Source organism: Dryobates pubescens, chromosome 35 (genome assembly GCF_014839835.1).
Source record: "Dryobates pubescens isolate bDryPub1 chromosome 35, bDryPub1.pri, whole genome shotgun sequence".
NCBI classification, from domain to species: domain Eukaryota; kingdom Metazoa; phylum Chordata; class Aves; order Piciformes; family Picidae; genus Dryobates; species Dryobates pubescens.
Window position 1 is genome coordinate 8,198,962 of NC_071646.1, and position 20,054 is coordinate 8,219,015.

At 60.0% G+C, this 20,054-nt stretch overlaps 1 protein-coding gene across 1 annotated transcript in view; it reads right to left on the minus strand.

Moving 5' to 3' along the window:
* The window catches only part of LGR6 (leucine rich repeat containing G protein-coupled receptor 6), a 223,372-nt gene that overhangs the window by 143,760 nt on the left and 59,558 nt on the right, over positions 1-20,054 (minus strand). The window contains exon 2 of the mRNA XM_054176315.1: positions 9,943-10,014. Coding sequence (XP_054032290.1) covers positions 9,943-10,014 — 72 coding nt within the window. The remainder of the gene's footprint in view (positions 1-9,942; positions 10,015-20,054) is intronic.

Here is a 20,054-nt window from a genome sequence, read left to right on the forward strand (position 1 = left end):
TCCTGCAGCCCCCTGCAGATCCTGGAAGGCCACAATGAGGTCTCCTGGGAGCCTTCTCCTCTCCAGCCTGCACAGCCCCAACTCTCTCAGGCTGTCCTCACAGGAGAGGTTCTCCAGCCCTCTGCTCATCTTCTGTTCCTCCTGGGTGCAGGATGGGCTCTGCTTGCTTGCCTGCATGCAGGGACTGGCAGAGGGGAGGTGGCTGTGTGTGTACACAGGCTGAGGATTTCCTTTCCTGGAGGGGTGCTTGGCTGGGATGTGCACACAGGGTCTGGAGGTGTTGGTTATGCCTCCAGGACAGGAGCTGCTTGGTGCTGAGTGGTGTCCAGCCCAGCAGCAGGGCTCACTGGGCAGGGATACCTGCTTCCATGTTCTTCTGCCTGTTCATGCCAGAGACCCAAGACAGAGAAGATTCCCTGTGTGACCCTTCCTGTGTCCGTGGCCACCTGGCAACCTCTCTTGTGCTCTGCTCCCTCTCTACCTCTCACTCAGACTCTCTGGAAATCTCCCAGTCCAGGCACTCATTGAACACATCTCCAGAAGGCAGATCCCACAGGAAATCCACTGGGATGGTTCCTTCCTTTCTACCTCAAAGGGAACAACAACATCTGAAGCAGTGCTGCCAGCATGGCTTCCCCTGAGACAGCTCCCAGTGTGCTGCTCCTTGGGAGAAGGCTGAGGTAAGGCATCAGGAGGGAGCGAGAGGGAGCCCGCAGCACAGGAGGGCAAGAGGAGCTGCCCTCGCCAGGGTGCTCCACAGACCATCAGCCCTGCTCAGGACTCCACTGTGTGCTCTGCTGCCCTGGAGCTCACATCCTGAGGTAGGGTTGGGAGAAAGAAAGCTCTGGCTTAAAGTGACTGAAGGAGAAGAGGGAGAGAAGGGGCAGGTGGAAGGGGAGGCTGGGAGCCAGCCCTGGCTGCCTTCCTTGCTTGTTTGGTGCATTCTGCCCCCCACAGCCCCCCACTCCTGTGATTTCTAGGAGCATTCCTCCAGGCTTTGATCTGCACTCCCAATACTCTCCAAGTTGGAACAAACTCATGGTTTACCACCTCATGGTTGCTACAGTGCAGTTACCACAGGCTCCCACCCCCTCCTGTCTCTTGGTCATGCTGCAAGCTCCGTGGCGTGCCCGGGGGGTGTGCTGGGCAGGACTGCTCATGCACCGCAGACAGCAGCAGGCTGCGCTTATCGCTCGCGCTGGGAGGCAGGAACGGTGCCCACTGGCAGGACAGGACAGTGTCCACATCCCAGAGGAATTCTCCCCATGCCAGGTGCTTATTGAGCACATCAGCCTCCCCCTTTGATCTCCTGTTTGGGTTCATTTCTCAAGCACTGCCACTGTCAAGGCAGACTCTGTGCCCAGGCAAACCCTCCGTGCTCCTCCTGCCCGGGCTGTGCCACGCTGCCAGCGCTGTGCCATACCCAGCACGGGGGACCAGGGGCTCCCTGTCCTGCCTGGCTTTGTCTTGTGCTGGTGCAAAGCAGGAGTGAGGCCAAGGAAGCAATGCAAGTGAAAACATGGCACAGGAGAAGAGCCAGGCCTGGACTCTCCCTTCCCACACAGGAATCTGCAGCTGGCCCTAGCATGGGATCACCTGGAGGTGCCTCTGACGTGGTCTTCCCTCCATGGCTGAGCAGGAGACTGCAGGCCTGTTCCTAGCTCTGCTCCCCACCCCCCACCAGTGCCTGTTCCAACTCGATCATTGATGCCATTCCCTCCTCCTGTTTATGGTCCTCAAGCCAGCTCTCAGCCCACACTGAGCTTCAGCTGCAAGCTGCTCCAGGTGCCAGGGAGCTTGACTGGGATGATCCTGCAGTGAACAGCCCAGCACAGGACACTCAGCCCCTGCTCTGCCCCCTGGCACACTGCAGCTCTCTCAGGGAACATTTGTGCCCTCCAAATGTTCAGAGCAGTTTTGCCTTTTGGCCCTGCCCTGGGTGCTCCTCTTGGGGTGCCCCAGCTCAGAGCTTGTCACCTGGAAGAGTTTTCATGAAAATTTGGGTCAGCTCTCCTCTTTGGCAAGGAGTTTTCAGTTGCTGAGCACCATCCCAAGCCTAAATGGAGTGGATCCAGGATGGGCAGGGACTGGCTGGAGAGCAGCCCTGAAGGAAAGGCCTTGGGGGTGCTGGGGGAGGAGAAGCTCAGCAGGAGCCAGCAGGGAGCACTGGCAGCCCAGAGAGCCAAGCAGAGCCTGGGCTGCAGCAAGAGAAGTGTGGCCAGCAGGGCCAGGAGGGGATTCTGCCCCTCTGCTCTGCTCTGCTGAGACCACAGCTGCAGCTCTGGGGCCAGCTCTGGAGCCTCTGTGCCAGGAAGGCTCTGGAGGGGCTGGAAGGTGTCCAGAGCAGGGCCAGGAGGAGGAGCAGAGGGCTGGAGCTGCTCTGCTATGAGCACAGCCTGAGAGAGTTGGGGTTGTGCAGGCTGGAGAGGAGAAGGCTCCCAGGAGACCTCATTGTGGCCTTCCAGGATCTGCAGGGGGCTGCAGGAAAGCTGGGGAGGGACTTTGGAGGGTGTCAGGGAGGGACAGGGCTAGGGGGGGATGGAGCAGAACCAGAAGTGGGGAGACTGAGGCTGGCTGTGAGGAAGAAGTTGTTGGCCATGAGGGTGGTGAGAGCCTGGCACAGGCTGCCCAGGGAGGTGGTGGAAGCCTCCTGCCTGGAGGTGTTTGCAGCCAGGCTGGAGGTGGCTGTGAGCAACCTGCTGTGGTGTGAGGTGTCCCTGCCCATGGCAGGGGCTTGGAGCTGGCTGAGCCTTGAGCTCCCTTCCAGCCCTGGCAGCTCTGTGGTTCTGTGAAATAGAGCTGAACTTTCTGACCTTTCCCAAGGGTTTGAAGTTGGTTTGCAGATATTTGACTTCATTTTTCAACGTGCACAATGGGGGAGCCCTTAGGAGCCTCTCTCTCTGGTGCCCACCTGCCCCTTAGGCAGCCTCTGCCCCTGTGCCAAGGTAGATTGCACAGCAGTGCCCTTCAGCAGGCTTCATTGGAGTCATTATCCTTTAACCTTTGCTGTGCTTTTGCCTACCCACAGGACCAGTGCTGTCCTCTGCCAAGGTCCAGTGCCAAGCAGGACAGAATGTCCTGGGTGAGCCAAGGCTACTCCACTTGTTGCTAGCAAGTTGCATCCTGGTGCCCTCTCAGACACAGCACCTTGGCAGGGACAGTGTCCAAGCTCCCAGAGGAGCTGCAGCTCCTCACCTGCAGCCTTCTGGAAGTGCAGAGCTGTGCCAGGCAAGGTGGCTGCCAAGGCAGCAGTGATGCTGCCTCCCAGTCTCAGCATGGCAAAGCGAGGCCATGGCCCTGCAGGCATTTGTCTCCTGTCAGAGACCTCTGCAGGCTGTTGTGTCACAGAAACAAACCAGAGCTGCTCTCCAGGAGCACCCTGCTCCAGCCATGCTACTGCACTGCCCCACAAAAGGCTTTCCACTGTGCTGCCAGCAGACCTGGGCTTTGCTCTTCAGAGCTGTCCCTGCAGGAGTCATGCCCCAAAGTCAACAGCACTGCACTGCTGCCTCTGGCACTCTTACTGCTGCCTTGGGGTGAGACCCTGTGCTGGGAATGTCACCAAAGATCACAGAATGGCTCAGGTTGGAAGAGACCTCAGAGCTCATCTAATCCAACCCCCTGCCATGGTAGGGATGGCTCTTAGTTAGACCAGCTTGCTCAAGGCCTTAGTTAGACCAGCCTGCCCTTGAGCACCTCCAGGGAGGGGACCTCCACAACCTCCCTGGGCAGCCTGTGCCAGCATCTCACCCCCCTCATACTGGAGAACTTCCTAAGATCCAGTGCAAACCTACTCTCCTTCAGCTTCAAACCATTCCCTCTTGGCCTGTCTGGAGCTGATCTGGGTGGCCGTGGCTGCTCCAGCCCCAGGCAGGGGCACACTGCAGCAGTGCTGCTGCGGCTCCATCAGTCCTCACCCCGGCGGGGGAAAGGGGAGGGAGCAGGAGGCTCCCCCCGGTGCAGGGCTGTGTGTCCGCCCTGCCAGCACACGCTGCTGCCTCTTCTTTCCTTTTGCTGTTCCGTTTCCCCTCGAGCTGCAGGAGCTGCCTGGGAAGGAGCAGGCTGCGAGGGGAGGCTGCGAGGGGAGGCTGCGAGGGGAGGCTGCGGTGCGGTGCCGAGCGCGGCGCAGCGGCAGGGCACTCCCCGTGCCGGTGAGCCCCGGTGCCCTCGGGGGCTGGGAAGAGGCAGGTGAAAGGGCCGGGGGCTGGGCAGGGGTCTGATCTCGCCGCCGTGCCCCGCGGCGGGAGGTGAATGGCAATGAACACCTGCCTTTGGCTGCGCTCCCTCCCTTGGCAGCCGGCTCCGGGCGCTGGATTCAAAGCGCGGTAACAAAGCCCTTGCCGGCGAGCACATTTCAACACGTTATTATTCTCGGGCTGGCTTTCAAGATCCTCTTTCTATTCCTTCTCTACTGATTGCTCTTGTTTCTCTTGGCTCCCAGCTCCGGCTTTTCAGGCTTCATTAACTGGAATTTATTAGCAACTTTAAACAATCTTCCTAGTGCCAAAAAGGAAAAAAAAGAGAGAGAGAAGGAAAGAAAAGAAGAGGGGGAAAAGAAAGAAAGGAAAGGCACAAAAGGAGACAAAAGTGCAGGCTGCTCCCTGCCTGTGTGAGGCCCAGGGCTGAATACCTCTGTCCCTGACTGGGGGTTTTCTGGGGAGGGAACAGTGAGAGCCTGTGCCGGGATCCTGCCTGCCCATGGCGCAGACTCTGCTGTCCCTGCTCTGTGTCCCCGCTGCAGCTGGGGGCTGGTGGTGACAGAGGAGAGTGCAGGCTGCTGGAGAGCTGCTGGAGAGGTGTCCTCTGTGGTGCTACCTCTTCAAAGCCTGCTGAGACTGGAGGGTCTGGATCTGGTCTCTTGGCAGCCTCCAAGCATGAGTGCTAACTGCATCTGCAGCAGCTCCTGAGCAGCATGCAGTAAAAGGCAATGACCAGCAGGTCCCAGCAGACCTGAGAGGCCCAATCTCATCATTGGATGGGTGGCAAATAGAGGCACTGGCAGGGAGAAGCACTTTGCCAAGCCACAGTGAGTGAGCAGTTGGAGCTGGAGCAGTGCTGGTGCCCTCAGCTGTGCCCTAAGCCCCTGCTCCCTTGTGGATCACAGCTCTTTGGAAGAGAAGAGCTCTTCCGTGGGACACAGCCCAGCTGGACACGGTGGTGTGGCCTGGGAGATTGCTTCCCTGTCCTCCAGACCCTCACACATCACCCTGCTCTTGCCCTGTTCCTCACATGCCCCCAGCTGGCCTGGGAGCATGCAGGGAGCTAGCACACAGGGCTCAGGTGGATGCAGCAACCTGGACTGCAGTGCTCCACAGCAGCCTGAAGAATGTGCACCAAGGCACATTTGTCCTCGTGGGCGTCATGTACTGCTGCTTCTGCAGCTCTCCTGTTCCTTGGCTGGACCCCAGCTCCATGCACAAGATGAACCTCTGACTTCCAGGACCTGCTGGCCTCTGACTTCCAGGAAATGGCATCTGCAGAAGGAGCCTGAGACAGTGCTGAGATAGAGGCACTGAAAGCAGAAGGATCATAAAAGGTGTGAACCAGCAGCCCTGCTCCCAGCTGCTGTGACCCTGAGCTGCTGGGATGAGATCTAACCAGAGAGAAGATTGGCAGCAGCAGAGCAGCAGAGAGGAGCTGTGAGCAGCTTGTGAAGGAGGCAGAGGAACTTGGGACTTGCTCTGCCTGTTGAAGGGGATGGCTCTGGATCACATTCAGAGTGTCCAAGGGCCAGGGCTGTCGGGAGAGTCTCCTGCTCCTGAACATGAGAGCAAGGTGAAGATGTCCCTGAAACGTTCAGGGAGAACCTGAGGAGGGAGTTTGAACTCTTAAATCTGGCAGCTGCCTCTGGCTGAGCAGCTGAGAGGTTGCTCAGAAGCATCTTCCCCAGGGTGTCTCTGCAATGAAGCAGAACCCATTTGGAAGGCTTCTGTCTTGGCAAGGGTAAAGGCCAAGAGGCAACCTGAAATGAACCAAACTTTTCTCTTTCAGATTAAAAGAACTTAGTGTTTAGGTTGGTTTGTTTGGCTTGACCAAAGCCCCAGAAGCTCACAAGTGTTGTCTTCAGTTGCTCCAGGCTGGTTCTCACCCAGGATGTGACAGAGAACACAGCAGGGGCTGGAAGGTCACCCAAAATCTTCAGAGATGAGAAACCTGCTGAAAGGCTTCCACCTAAGTGGAGACAGCAAGGATGAGCTGCAGCAAGGATGAGCTGCAGCAAGGATGAGCTGCAGCAAGGATGAGCTGCAGCAGAGTTCTCTTCACTGTCAGCCCTCCTCTGCCTGGAGGTCAGCAGGCAGACAGACAGACAGACAGACCTTCCTCCTGCCCAGGAGGCACTGAGATCCCTGGGCTGTCCCTCAGTGCTCAGCGGTCTCCATCCAAGCAGCAGGCCCCAGCGTGGGCAGCTCTCCCGTGGGGATCAGGCAGCAGGCTTTGGTCCCCTGGGCTGCATCTCACCTCAGCAGAGCCAGGGGATGTGCTCTGGGGAGGTGAAATCTGCAGGGTCTTGAGCTGTGGAACCTGAGCAAAGCCCCAGTGAGGATGTGCCAACAGGCAGGACCTGACTGCTTGAATCTGGAGCAGGTCCTGGCACAGGGCTGATCCCATCCTGGGAGGCATGGTGCTGATGTGGGGTTTGGGGATGGAAGCTTGGTGAAGATGGAAGTGGAAGGAGCAGAAGAGATGCCAGGCAAGTGGAGTGGCACTGCTGGTTGATGACAGCTCTGTGAGTGATGTTCACACTGTCCCTGTCTGCAGGTTGTTGCTGACAGAACCACTCTCAGCTGCTGCTAATCCATGACCCCCCCTGCCCTGCTTGGTTTCATGTGAATGATTTGATTTCCCCACAGCCTTGCTGCTGTCAAACCCCAGCAGGAGCCTGGCTGTGGACAGCTTTATAATGCAGCAGTTTCCATTCCCTCTCCTGCCTGTGATGGTTTTCCCTACTCCAACCAGCCCTGACCTCTGACCTGTGACATTTGGAACCCTCTCTGACAACTTCCAGCTCTTGTTCAGATTTTCCTCTGCACATTTCCCCTCTTTGTTTCATTCACCACTGGTGCTGGCTGTGGCTCTCTTGGAGCCTGTGGATGTCCCCTGCTAGCTGAGGCTGTGCTGTTTGTGCATGCCCTGAAACCAGGGCAGGACTGCTGCAGCCAGAGAGCTGTTGGCTCTCCACAAGAGCGTGGCTCTGGGTGTGAAAAGCTGCACAGCCCCCAGGGAACACTTTGGGTGTCCACACTTGAGCAGAGATGGTGACAAGATGGGAAGAGAAAGGCTGCAAGGTGGCTGCAAGGTTTGAGAACCCTCAAGCTCCAAAGCTAAAGGAGGGTAAAAGCTGCCTGCTGCTCAGCTGCCTCCTGGGGTGGGCAGGGTGGGCAGCTGGGTCCCCGCAGAAAGATGAGGACAGGTCACAGGAGCATTTGAAGCTAAGACTCTGCAGCAGGAGTTGGTAATCCTGGGATTTAGCCTGGGTGGGAGTGATGCACATCAGCAGCTGCAGCTCTCTGCAGCCCTGGCAGTGCTCACAGAGCTCAGCTGGGCTGGGCCTTGACCACCTCCCTGCAAACCCTTCTCTCACTCACAGGCAGGACCTTTGCTCATGGAAGTGCAGAGTGCCCTGGGTTGGAAGGGATCAGGTTGCTCAGAGCCACCTCCAGCCTGACCTTGAATGTCTCCAGGGTTGGGGTCTCTGCCACCTTCCCTGGGCAGCCTGTGCCAGAGTCTCCCCAGCCTCGCTGCAAAGAATTTCTTCCTCCTCTCCAGTCTCAGTCTCTCCTCTCCCAGCTCAAAGCCATTGTCCCTCAGCCTGGCACTCCCAGCCCTTGTCCCAAGTCCCTCCCCAGCTCTGCTGGAGCCTTTCAGGCACTGGAAAAGTGCTTTGAGGTCTTCCTGGAGCCTTCCCCAGGCAGCACAGCCCCAGCTCCCTCAGCCTGTCCTTTTCCAGCCCTCTGCTCATTTTGTGGCCCTGCTCTGCCTCTCTGCACCAGGTCTAAGTCCCTCTTGTGTTGGCCCCGTGCCAGTGGTGCCTGCCCCACAGTGCAGAGGCAGTGCCAGCACCATGACCCCTGCACCATCAGGCCTGGCCTTGCTCTGTGCTGCTGCATGCTGCTGGGTTGCTTCTCTGCAAAACCTGTGGGGCTGGTGCAGCTGGGAGAGGGAAAGATCTCATCCCAGGGCAGTGCAAACACCTCCTTTGGGGGCAGTTCTGGCACTTGGGAATGTCAGTGCCATGCCTGGTGGTGGCTGCAAGGACTGCTGCAAGGCTGCTGCAGTGACTGCAAGTGTCATATGGACAGAGTCTGCAGCACGCATCAGGTGCAGCTCACAGGGGGTCTGCAACACAGCAAGGAGCACAGAAGCACAGGGCACAGATGTCAGGGGCTGGAAGGGACCTCTGGAGATCTTCCAGTCCAAGCCCCCTGCCAGAGCAGGACCATAGAATCCAGCACAGGGCACACAGAACACATCCAGACAGGGCTGGAAAGGCCTCTTGTCCTATCCCAGGGCACAGTGAGCAGAGCCTGGCCCTGTCCCTTCCTTCCTGACCCCCAGCCCTCAGCTATTGATAGACATTGATCAGATCCCTCTCAGCCTTCTCCTCTCCAGACTGAGCAGCCCCAGGGCTCTCAGCCTCTCCTCCCCAGGCCCCTTCTGCATCCTTGCAGCCTCCCTTGGACTCTCTCCAGCAGGTCCCTGTCCCTCCTGAGCTGGGGAGCCCAGAGCTGGATGCAGTGCTCCAGGTGAGGTCTCAGCAGGGCAGAGCAGAGGGGGAGCAGAAGCTCCCTGGCCCTGCTGGCCACACTCTGCTGACTGCAGCCCAGGAGCCCCTTGGCCTCTTGGCCCCCAGGGCACACTGCTGTCCCATGCAGACCTTGCTGCCCAGCAGCATTCCCAGGCTGTCTCCAGCACACATCAGGGGCAACTCTCATATCAGTGTTTCTTATGCTCTACCAAAGTGCCTGGGAGCTGCTGAGTCTCTGGGGTGCAGAAGGCTGTGAAGGTGTGCAGAAGAACCCAGAATGGCTCAGGGTGGAAGGGATCTCACAGATCACCTGCCCCAACCTCCCCACCACGGGCAGGGACAGCTCTCAGCTGGGCTCAGCTGCTCAGGGCCTCATCCAGCCTGGCCTTCAACACCCCCAGGCAGGAGGCAGCCACAGCCTCCCTGGGCAGCCTGTGCCAGGCTCTCCCCAGCCTCACACTGCAGAACTTCTTCCTCAGCTCCACTCTGACCCTGCTCTGCCTCAGCTCCAAACCCTTCTCCCTGGGCCTGGCTCCAGAAACCCTCAGCCAAAGTCTCTCTGCAGCCTTCCTGCAGGATCCCTTCAGGTCCTGGCAGCAGCTCTGAGGTCCCCCTGGAGCCTTCTCCCCTGCAGGCTGCACAGCCCCAGCTCCCTCAGCCTGTGCTCCCAGCAGAGCTGCTCCAGCCCTGGCAGCATCTCTGTGGCCTCCTCTGGCCTCCCTCCAGCAGCTCTGTGTCCTTCTGCTGCTGGGGACAGCAGAGCTGGAGGCAGGATTGGAGGTTAGCAGGGCAGAGCCCAGGGGCAGAATCCCCTCTGCTGCCCTGCTGCCCACCCTGCTCTGGCTGCAGCCAGCACACAGCTGCCTGAGGGCTGCAGGAGGCTCTGCTGGCTCCTGGGGAGCTGCTCAGCACCCAGCACCCCGCAGGCTCTTTCTTCAGGGCTGCTTCCAGCCCCCTCTGGCCCCAGCCTGGAGCTGTGCCTCTTCTGTTTTGCTTCTGGCTCATGCATCAGCTCAGCCTAAAGCTCTCAGCTCTGTCAAAGCCCTAAGGCAGAGCAGCAAACAACCCCCCGAGTGCAGCCTCCTTCAGGCTCAGCCCTGTGCCTGGGGCACCACTGGAGGTTGCTGCCAGAGCCACAGGCGCTGTCCCCAGGGTCCCCTCCGCCCCCTCCCCCCCCGGGGCCAGCTGCTACTCACAGCTCCTCCAGGAAGCGCAGGGGCCGCAGGCCGCGGGGCTGCAGCTGGCTGATGTTGTTCATGCTCAGATCCCTGGGGGGAGAAGAGAGAAGGCTCTGATCAGCCCCCGGGGGTCAGCACACGGCCGGCCCCGGGGCCGTGTCCCCTCTGCCGGGAGGGAAGCAGGGAAAAGAGCAAAGCTGAGCTGGAGAGGAGCCTGGGGCTCCAGTGCTGTGAGGAGCAGCTGAGGCAGCCTGGGATGCTGAGCCCGGAGCAGGCTGAGAGGAGACCTCCTTGCTCCCTGCAGCTGCCCCCAGCAGGCTGAGAGGAGACCTCCTTGCTCCCTGCAGCTGCCCCCAGCAGGCTGAGACCTCCTTGCTCCCTGCAGCTGCCCCCAGCAGGCTGAGACCTCCTTGCTCCCTGCAGCTGTCCCCAGCAGGCTGAGAGGAGACCTCCTAGCTCCCTGCAGCTGCCCCCAGCAGGCTGAGAGGAGACCTCCTTGCTCCCTGCAGCTGTCCCCCAGCAGGCTGAGAGGAGACCTCCTTGCTCCCTGCAGCTGCCCCCAGCAGGCTGAGACCTCCTTGCTCCCTGCAGCTGCCCCCAGCAGGCTGAGACCTCCTTGCTCCCTGCAGCTGCCCCCAGCAGGCTGAGAGGAGACCTCCTTGCTCCCTGCAGCTGTCCCCCAGCAGGCTGAGAGGAGACCTCCTTGCTCCCTGCAGCTGCCCCCAGCAGGCTGAGACCTCCTTGCTCCCTGCAGCTGCCCCCAGCAGGCTGAGACCTCCTTGCTCCCTGCAGCTGTCCCCAGCAGGCTGAGACCTCCTTGCTCCCTGCAGCTGCCCCCAGCAGGCTGAGACCTCCTTGCTCCCTGCAGCTGCCCCCAGCAGGCTGAGACCTCCTTGCTCCCTGCAGCTGCCCCCAGCAGGCTGAGACCTCCTTGCTCCCTGCAGCTGCCCCCAGCAGGCTGAGACCTCCTTGCTCCCTGCAGCTGCCCCCAGCAGGCTGGAGCCGGGGGGTTGGGCTCTCCATGTGCATCAGGTGACAGGAGGTGGCCTCGGGTTCAGGCTGGGTGTTAAGGAAGGGCTCTCAGGCACTGGCCCAGGCTGCCCGGGGGGGTGGTGGAGTCCCCACCCCCGGGGGGATGTCAGAGCTGTGTGGATGTGGTGCTGAGGGCCTGGCTCAGGGGCACAGGCTCAGCAACAGCAGAGAGGTTGTGAGCTGTGGGTGAGTGTTGGACTGGATGCTCTCCAGGCCCTCAGCAGTTCCATGGCTCTGCTCTGCCAGCAGCATTTCAGCACTGGCAGCTTCTCACAGCCCAGAGGAGCAGCCAGAGCCAGGCACTTGCTCCTTCTCCAGGCTGTGGAACTGGGTAGGACATTCCCAGCTCAGCAGCAGTGTGTGACAGCTTCAGGAGAGGCAGCAGGAAGGGGAGCTGGACCAGGGCAGCGTGTCCCTGGGCACAGAAGGATCTTTCTGTGACCCCAGCAGCACAGAGAGCTGTGCCAGGGCAGCTGCTTGTGAGGAGACAGCCCTGGAAGAAGCTACTGGACAGGGCTGCTGAGACCAAAACGTCCAGGAGCCTGGGGCAGAGGCTCTGGGGGTGACAAACTCTCTGGCTGTGCCTGTCTCAGCCTTTGCCACCCCCAGCTGAAGGCTCACTTCTGATCTGCTTGCTGGAGGAGACCATGCTGTGGCCCAAGGGGGCCAGGGAGTGTTCTTAGCACATGGCAGAGTCACTGCCAGCTGCCTGCTGCAGAGCTGCACCAGCTTAGGATGCAAGAGTGCCAAGGACTGCAGCAAGTGGTGCAGGGAAGATGGCAGGTTGGGAAACCAAGAATGCTTCTGGGCTCCAAGGATTGCAGAAGGAAATATTTTCTGGGGCCCCCAGCACAAGAAGGACCTGGAGCTGCTGCAGAGGCTCCAGAGGAGGCCACAGAGATGCTCAGAGGCTGCAGAACCTCCCTGTGGGGCCAGGCTGAGAGCTGGGGCTGTGCAGCCTGGAGAAGAGAAGGCTCCAGGGAGACCTCAGAGCAGCTTGCAGGACCTGAAGGGCTCCAGGAGAGCTGGGGAGGGACTCTGGCCAAGGGCTGGGAGGGACAGGCTGAGGAACAATGGCTTTGAGCTGGGAGAGGAGAGACTGAGAGTGGAGAAACTCTTTGCAGTGAGGCTGGGGAGACTCTGGCACAGCCTGCCCAGGGAGGCTGTGGCTGTCCTCTCCCTGGGACAAGGCCAGGCTGGATGAGACCTTGAGCAGCCTGGGCTGGTGGAGGTGTCCCTGCCCATGGCAGGGGGCTGGAGCTGGGTGACCTTGAAGGTCTCTTTCAGCTGAAGACAGTCTGTGGTAGGTTGAGAGAGGGCCTAGCTCTCCCTCTCCCCCCCAGAGAGAGAAAGCACAGCTACCCCAGTCGGAGAAAAGCAGGCGTAACCCAGAGGTACAGGAGAGACCTCCCTGAGCTCCTGCTGCCCAGGACAGGAGGCTGAAGGTCACAGGAGCAGCACAGGCTGCCTTGGGGCTCTGGGTAGGAGCCTGCTTCAGTGGAAAAACAGAGACCCATTCTGGCTGGCAAAGCCCTTCAGGCATTCTCTAACTCTCCCAAGGCTGGGGCTAAGCCATGGCCCTCAGCACCACAGCTCTGCCCCCTGGAAGCCCCTCCAGGGATGGGGAAAGCAGAAGCATTGAAAGCACTGCTGCAGTTCTGCTGTGCTCTGCAGTCCCCAAGCTCTGCTGGCAGGGAGGTGCCCCAGGGCTGCAGGCTCAGCACCACTGCCCACCACAGCCCCACTGCTGCCTGCCCAGAGGGGCTGGCCGGTGCTGGAGGCAGGTTACACCCGGGGGGGGGGGGGGGTCTGGATCCTGCCTTCAGACCTCCCCTGCAGCTGTGTCCTGTGCCAAAGCAGTGCAGTCTCATCAGCCCTGCTTGAAGATGCTCCTGGAGAAGCCTGGGGGTTGCCTTTCTAAGCTTCTCCTCTGTGGGTGGTGGAGAAGCCCCCAGAGGAGCTCAGAGGGCTGCACACACTCTGGTCAGAGCTGGTGCCAGGGGCTCCTTGCTCTGTGCAGGGCAGCAGCCTGCAGCTGGGGGTCCCAGGCTGCAGCAGGGGGGTTCAAGCAGGACTGCTGCTTCTGTCTTCCTTTTACAGTCCCTGAGGGCAGCTGCTGCTGCTCAGCACCCAGGAAAAGAGCATCAAAGTGTCTGCTGCTGGTGCTGCAGTGAAGCACTTGGGTGCTTTGACATGTTGGGAAGCAAAGCAAAGCTGAGGAACAGCAGCAGAAATGGAAGGCTGAGGAACAACCCAGAGCTGAGGCCTGCAGCTCTGGAGCACTGGGATGGGTTGCCCCAGGAGCTGGTTGGGGCCCATGCCTGGAGATGTTCAAGGTGAGGCTGCACAGGGCTCTGGGCAACCTGATCCAGTGGAGGATGTCCCTGCTGACTGCAGGGGGTTGGACTGGAGGACCTTGGGGGTCCCTTCCAACCCAGACCCTTCTGTGACTCTGTGATCATCTCCTGCAAGCTCCAAGGCATGGTCCTTAAGTTGCCTCCTGCTTGGCAGAGCAGGGAATGCTCCCAGCTCACCACAGCAGGCACTGTGAACTCATTCAGCTGCACTTTGGGTGCCCAGCCCCTGCCCAGGCATGCTGGGGGGGTCACAACCTGGGCTGAGCAGAGGCTGCAGGGCTGTGCAGACCCTCAGCATCAGCCCTGCCCAGCAGCACAGCAGAATGTGGCTGGTGGCAATCACAGGCTCACAGAATGGGTTGGGGTGAAAGGGAGCTTGAAGCTCATCCAGCTCCAGCCCCCTGCCATGGGCAGAGACCCCTCCCCCCAGCCCAGGCTGCTCAAGGCCTCATCCAGCCTGGCCCTGAACACCTCCAGGGAGGAGGCAGCCACAGCCTCCCTGGGCAGCCTGTGCCAGGCTCTCCCCAGCCTCACTGCAAAGAATTTCTTCCTCATCTCCAGTCTCAATCTCCTCTCTCACCCTGGCACTCCCAGCCCTTGTCCAAAGAGTTGGGGCTGTGCAGGCTGGAGAGGAGAAGGCTCCCAGGAGACCTCATTGTGGCCTTCCAGGAGCTGCAGGGGGCTGCAGGAAAGCTGGGGAGGGACTTTGGAGGATGTGAGGGAGGGATAGGACTGGGGGGATGGAGCAGAACTAGAAGTGGGGAGATGGAGATTGGCTGTGAGGAAGAAGTTGTTGGCCATGAGGGTGGTGAGAGCCTGGCACAGGCTGCCCAGGGAGGTGGTGGAAGCCTCCTGCCTGGAGGTGTTTGCAGCCAGGCTGGAGGTGGCTGTGAGCAACCTGCTGTGGTGTGAGGTGTCCCTGCCCATGGCAGGGGCTTGGAGCTGGCTGAGCCTTGAGGTCCCTTCCAGACCTGAGAGTTCTGTGGTTCTGTGACTCAAGCACAAAGCTTCTGCACTCCCAGCAGTGGCCAGGGGAGCTCCCTGCTGCTAACCCTGGTGGTGGTCTGCTGGCTACTGAACAGCAAGGCAGAGCTGGTGGCACTGACCCAGCTTCACCATGAGCAGCCTGGGGATACCCCACAGCAGCTGCTCTAGAGCAGGGGTGTCCCACTGGGGTGTGCAGATCCTGGCCTGCCATGGCCTGAGGAGAGCATGGAGGGGATGGAGCAGGGACATGTGGTGTGAAGGAAGAAACAGTTCCTCCAAGGGCTGGAAATGAGCTTCCTGAGCACAGCCCTGGCCCCAGTGCTGTCAGCAGCCACAGAAGTGCAGGGTTTCCCCACGGGCTGTCCCTGCTTGTGTGAGAGCTGAGGCAGAGGACTCTGAGGTGTGGGGGCAGTAAATACTTCCCTGAGGACAGCAGGCAGAGAGGTTGCTGCCTTCTCCCTGTGCTTCCCCAGGCTCATGCTGCTGCTGCTGTGTGCCCCTGTGCATGCAGCAGGGCAGTCAGAGCAGCTGCCTCTCTCCCCAGTCTTTGGGGCTGGTTCCTTCAGCCATTTAGTTCCCTTTGGAAGGAGCCCCTGGGGTGTGAACCTCCTGGGGTCATTTCTCAGCAACTGTAGAATGCCTCAGGCTGGAAGAGACCTCAGAGATCATCTAACCCAAGCCCCTGCCATGGGCAGGGACACCTCCCCCCAGCACAGCTTGCTCAGGGCCTCATCCAGCCTGGCCCTGATCCCCTGCAGGGAGGGGGCAGCCACAGCCTCTCTGGACAATCCACCCCAGGGTTTTGCCACCCTCACAGGGAAGAATTTCTTCCTACAGGGATTCCAATCTAACCCCCTGGCAGCAGGGGAGGGATCCATGGACTCCTCTGACCTTTCTCAGCTCTGTCAATAGCTTGGACTTTCAGAAGAGCTCTGAGTGAGCAGCACCCAGGGGAGCCCCACAGGTGCTGAGTCGCTCCTGGCTGCACTCACTGGTGCTGGGCAGGCCCTGCAAGGCTGGGGGCAGCAGCAGGCAGGATGGAAATGCACTGAGAGCACAGCTCAGCTCCCTCAGTCTCTTAAGCTCTGAGAAAACCATCAGAGAGGTAGGAGAGGAATGGAGGTGCTGCAGCTCCAGCCAGCAGAGGAACTGTCCAGGGCCACACTGCATTGGGGCACTGGGTCACAGAGCCACAGAGCACCAGAGGTTGGAAGGGACCTTCAGAGCTCACCGAGCCCAAGCCCCCTGCCAAAGCAGGGTCAGGCCATCCCTGCCCAGCCCCACAGCTCCCATGCTCCTCTTGCCCCAGGGACTGCTCCTTTGTCCCCTCTGCAAGTTGGCAAATCAAACCTCTTGCTGTCAGATCGGATCCTGGGCTCAGTCCTGGGCCCCTCACTCCAGGAAGGACATTGAGGAACTGGAGCAGGGCCAGGGAAGGGCAACAGAGCTGGGGAAGGGTCTGGAGAGCAGGGCTGGGGAGAGGCAGCTGAGGGAGCTGGGGGGGTTGAGCCTGGAGCAGAGGAGGCTGAGGGAGACCTCATTGCTCTCTGCAGCTCCCTGAGAGGAGGCTGCAGCCGGGGGGGGTTGGGCTCTGCTCCCCAGGCTCAGGGGACAGAAGGAGAGGACCTGGCCTGGAATTGTGCCAGGGGAGGCTGAGGTTGGAGAGGAGGCAAAATGTCTTTGCTGGAGGAGTGGTCAGGGCCTGGCAGAGGCTGCCCAGGGAGGTGGTGGAGTCCCCATGGCTGGAGGGGTTGCAGCAAGCTGTGGCCATGGGGGGGTTGGGTTGGTGCTGGCCTGGGGGAGCTCAGAGGGCTTTGCCAGCTGAAATTCTGTGTTTCTATGAAACCCTTGGGCATGGCTGTGGCCTGAAGTGCTGGCACTGAGGTGTCCTACTCTGCCACCCCTGGGAGGGAAGCTGTGTCCTGGCATCACCCCCCTCACCCATCCAGCAAAGCCTTTTAAGACCTCTTGCAGGAGGTGTTGAAATCACCTCTGCTTCCCAATGGCTCTGCACCAAAGCCATGGTGGCTGTAATTAGTGTGATTTAACTCCCCCCCCCACTTCTAAACATTTGTTGTAAGCATTTCTAACTTGTACCTGCAGGAAAACTGAGACACAGTTCATGGAAGCTGAGCTCAGGTGATTCAGCCTCAGACCTTGCAACTGCTCTGCCCCTCCAGGGGCTCCCGGAATGATTCGCTTTGATGTCCTCCTTTCATGAGCAGCCTTTGATTCTCCCTGCTGAGCTGATCCTCCTCAGCAGCAGAGGAGAGAAGTGACACACAGCAAGCTCGGGGCACAGGCCTGGCTGCCAGGCTCTCCAGCAGGGCTCTGGGATGCTGTTTACCACAGTGGTTCAGTGCAGGCCTGCTTGGAGCTTTAAAGATCAAAGGAACTTCTCTCTGGCAGGGCTGCTCAGGCAGGTGGGATGCAGGCTGTGGTGCTCTGAAACATGGAGCCACAGAGCATGGAATCACAGCAGGGCTCAGGGTGGAAGGGACCTCAGAGCTCCTCTGCTCCAACCTCCCCACCATGGGCAGGGACAGCTCTCAGCTACACTCAGCTGCTGGCCTTGAACACCCCCAGGCAGGAGGCAGCCACAGCCTCCCTGGGCAGCCTGTGCCAGGGTCTCACCATCTCCATACTGAAGAACTTCTTCCTCAGCTCCACTCCAGCCCTGCTCTGCCTCAGCTCCAAACCCTTCCCCCTGGGCCTGGCTCAGACCCCCTCAGCCAAAGTCTCTCTGCAGCTTCCTGCAGGATCCCTTCAGGTCCTGGAGGCAGCTCTGAGGTGCCCCTGGAGCCTTCTCCTCTGCAGGCTGCACAGCCCCAGCTCCCTCAGCCTGTGCTCCCAGCAGAGCTGCTGCAGCCCTTCTGCATGCTCTGAGGGGAGCAGCACAGCCCCAGCAGGCTCAGCTCTGGTGAAGGCAGCTGTGGGCCCTGTGGAAGTGTGGTGTGCTCCAGCACATGGGGCTGGGTGCAGGGCACTCTGTGGTACTTGCCCAAGGTTGGCTGTCCCCAGCAGGTACCTCCAAGGCCGGCAGGCCTGAGGTATCCTGCACAGGCTCAAGATGCCTGCCCAGCACTCCCACAGCTCCTGACCTGCCTCTTCCCAGCTGTCAGCAAAGTGTCCCCCAGAGAGGTACCTCGGTGTGAATGGGAGCAGCAGAGCCAACAGACCCAGGGCAAAGCAGGTGGAAGCCACTCCAGAGCACAATGAGCTGATGACTGCTGGGTCAGGAGGGCTGGGGGTAGAACCTGCAGTGCCACAGCTTTGGATAGGGCTGAGCATGGAGCCTTCAGAGCCCAGGCTCTGCAGAGTGCACATGGCTGGTGGAGAGAAGGTGTTCTCCTGGGAGCCATCAGAGGGCTAGAAGGTGTCCCACAGGCTGTGGCTGGGAGAAGTCATTCCCCAGACATTTCTCTTCAGCCATCCAGAGAGGCAGAAGTCTGCTGACTCCCTGCAGCAGCCTGAGCTGCTCCCCTTGGGTCCCTCTGTAACTCAGCATGAGGAGCAGCCTCTGTCCTCCTGCCCTGAGAGCAAGGAGAAGCAGCTGCCCTCAGGCAGCTCCCTGATCCACAAGGCACCTGCAAGCCTGTGGCTCAAGGGCAGCTCCTCAGGGAGCCAGCAGTGAGGTTCTCTGTGGGCTTCTGCTCTGTCACACCTCGGCTGGAAGTGATGCCAGACACTGCCTAAGCCATGGACAGAACTTCCAGCACCTGGGGACAAGGGCCTCAAGCTCCTCTTTGCTAAGATGGCCCCAAAGAGCATCCTCTGACCACAGCCCTCAGGGTCTGAGCCTGCAGGAACTAACTGCAGGCACCCAGCTGGTCACTGTCTTCTCAAGCCCTAGGCTGCTCCATCCTGTGGGTACCTTTGCATGTCCCAAGGTGTTCAGATGCTGATGTGCTCTGTTCCAGCACAGAGTGAGCCCAGCTCCTCCCTGTGCTGAGCACTTGGATTGGACCTTCCTCACACCTGGGCAGCTGAGCAGCAATGGTGATGGCTGTGGAGCAAAGCTAAGGAGCTGCTGCCCTCCTTGCCAATTGATTGCACAGTTACAGGGCTCAGCCCTCCTGGTCCAGCAGGCCGACTTCTGAGGGAACCTTACAAAGCAGACCACAGCTCCCATCCCTGCCTTGGACAGGTCCAGCTCTGGAGCTGTTCTTGCAGGGCAGGGGAACCCTCCTGGGAAAAGAGCAATGTCTCTGCCTGTCTCCTGGCCATTCTCACTAGCAGCCAGTGGAGAGGCACAACTGCACCACCTCTAGAGAAGCAGCCCAAAGGCAATGAATGAAGGCTCTGGGAATTCTTCAGATGATCCTGCAGTGATTCACAAAGCTTCTGTTATCTCTCTCCTCTCTATCTGCTGATCTCCGAGGCCACCACAGAACGCCTGCATTGCTTGGGGTGCAGCTGGGGCTGAGTGCTACTTGGAGCCATGGCACCAGCTGAAACTGCTCCTGAAAGCCTGCAGGTTGAGAGCTGCACTGAAGGTATCCTCCATAAAGAACAGGAGAAAGGGAAGATAAAGAGATCAAAGCTGTGAGCCCTCATTTGCATCACTCCATATCTGGAGGCACCAGCCCTGCTCCAAGCCCCGTCAGTGCAATGGGCAGGAGCAGGACGTGTCTCTGCCTCCCCCTCTCCCCGTCTGAGAGGAGGTTAAGTCATCTGAGCTCATCCCCCACGTGCAGGCCCTGCCCCTCAGCTCCACACAGTTCCAACGATAAAGCCTCAGCCAGGGCCAGGCTGCCAAAGTGAGGCTGAGCCCAGCCCTGCTCCAGCAGCTCCTCAAGGTGTGCTCTGTGCAGGACAGCTCTGCTCCGGCAGCCCCCGGGCTCTGCACCCTGTCCTGAGCCCTGCACACGCAGCAGCAAGCAGCTGGGCAGAGGAGAGAGAATTCCTGCCCCTGGGAATGGTTGGGGTGAGAGGAAGAAAGAACTTTCAGAGCCGTCAGTGACGGTGGACTCATCCCAGGGGCCTCAAGGGCTGCCAGGGAAGGGCTCTCCCTCCACAGCAGAGGAGAAGGGAAGGTGTGGGGTGCATGGGCAAGGGCAGCTGGGCAGAGTGGGCTGCAGCCACATGAGAGGATGCAGCTGAGAAGCAGCAAGGAGCTGCCTCCAGAGGCCACCTTGGCACAGGGCAGAGCTGGAACTTGGCTCAGGTGAGGGCAAAATGTGACTCTTGCTGCACTGCTCTGCAGGCTTTTTGCTGGGCTCTGTCTCCTGGCTGCAGCCATCCTGGCTGCTAGAGGAAAGCCTGCATGGGGCTGAAAGGGGAAAGCACTTCTGCTGTGAGCAGGCAGGAGAGGATGGCCACAGCTCTCGTGAGCACCATGGGCACTGACCTCTCTGGCCCACAGGGTACAAATGCCCTGATGCTGCCAGTGGCCTTCAGCAGAGCTGCTCTGAGTGCAGCAGGGGAGGCTCACACACACCCGAGTGAGGGGGAGGCTGATGGAGCCTCACAGAATGCTCTGGGCTGGAAGGGAGCTCCAGAGCTCCTCCAGGCCAACCCCCTGCACTCAGCAGGGACATCCTCCACTGGATCAGGCTGCCCAGAGCCCTCTCCAGCCTCACCTGGAATATCTCCAGGCATGGAGCATCAACCCCCTCCCTGGGCAACCTGCTGGAGTGCTCCAGCAGCCTCCTGCTGCAGAACTTGTTCCTCACATCCAATCTCAATCTGCTCTGCTCTCATTTCAAACCACTGCCCCTGCTCCTGTCCCTGCAGGCCTTTGGGAACAGTCCC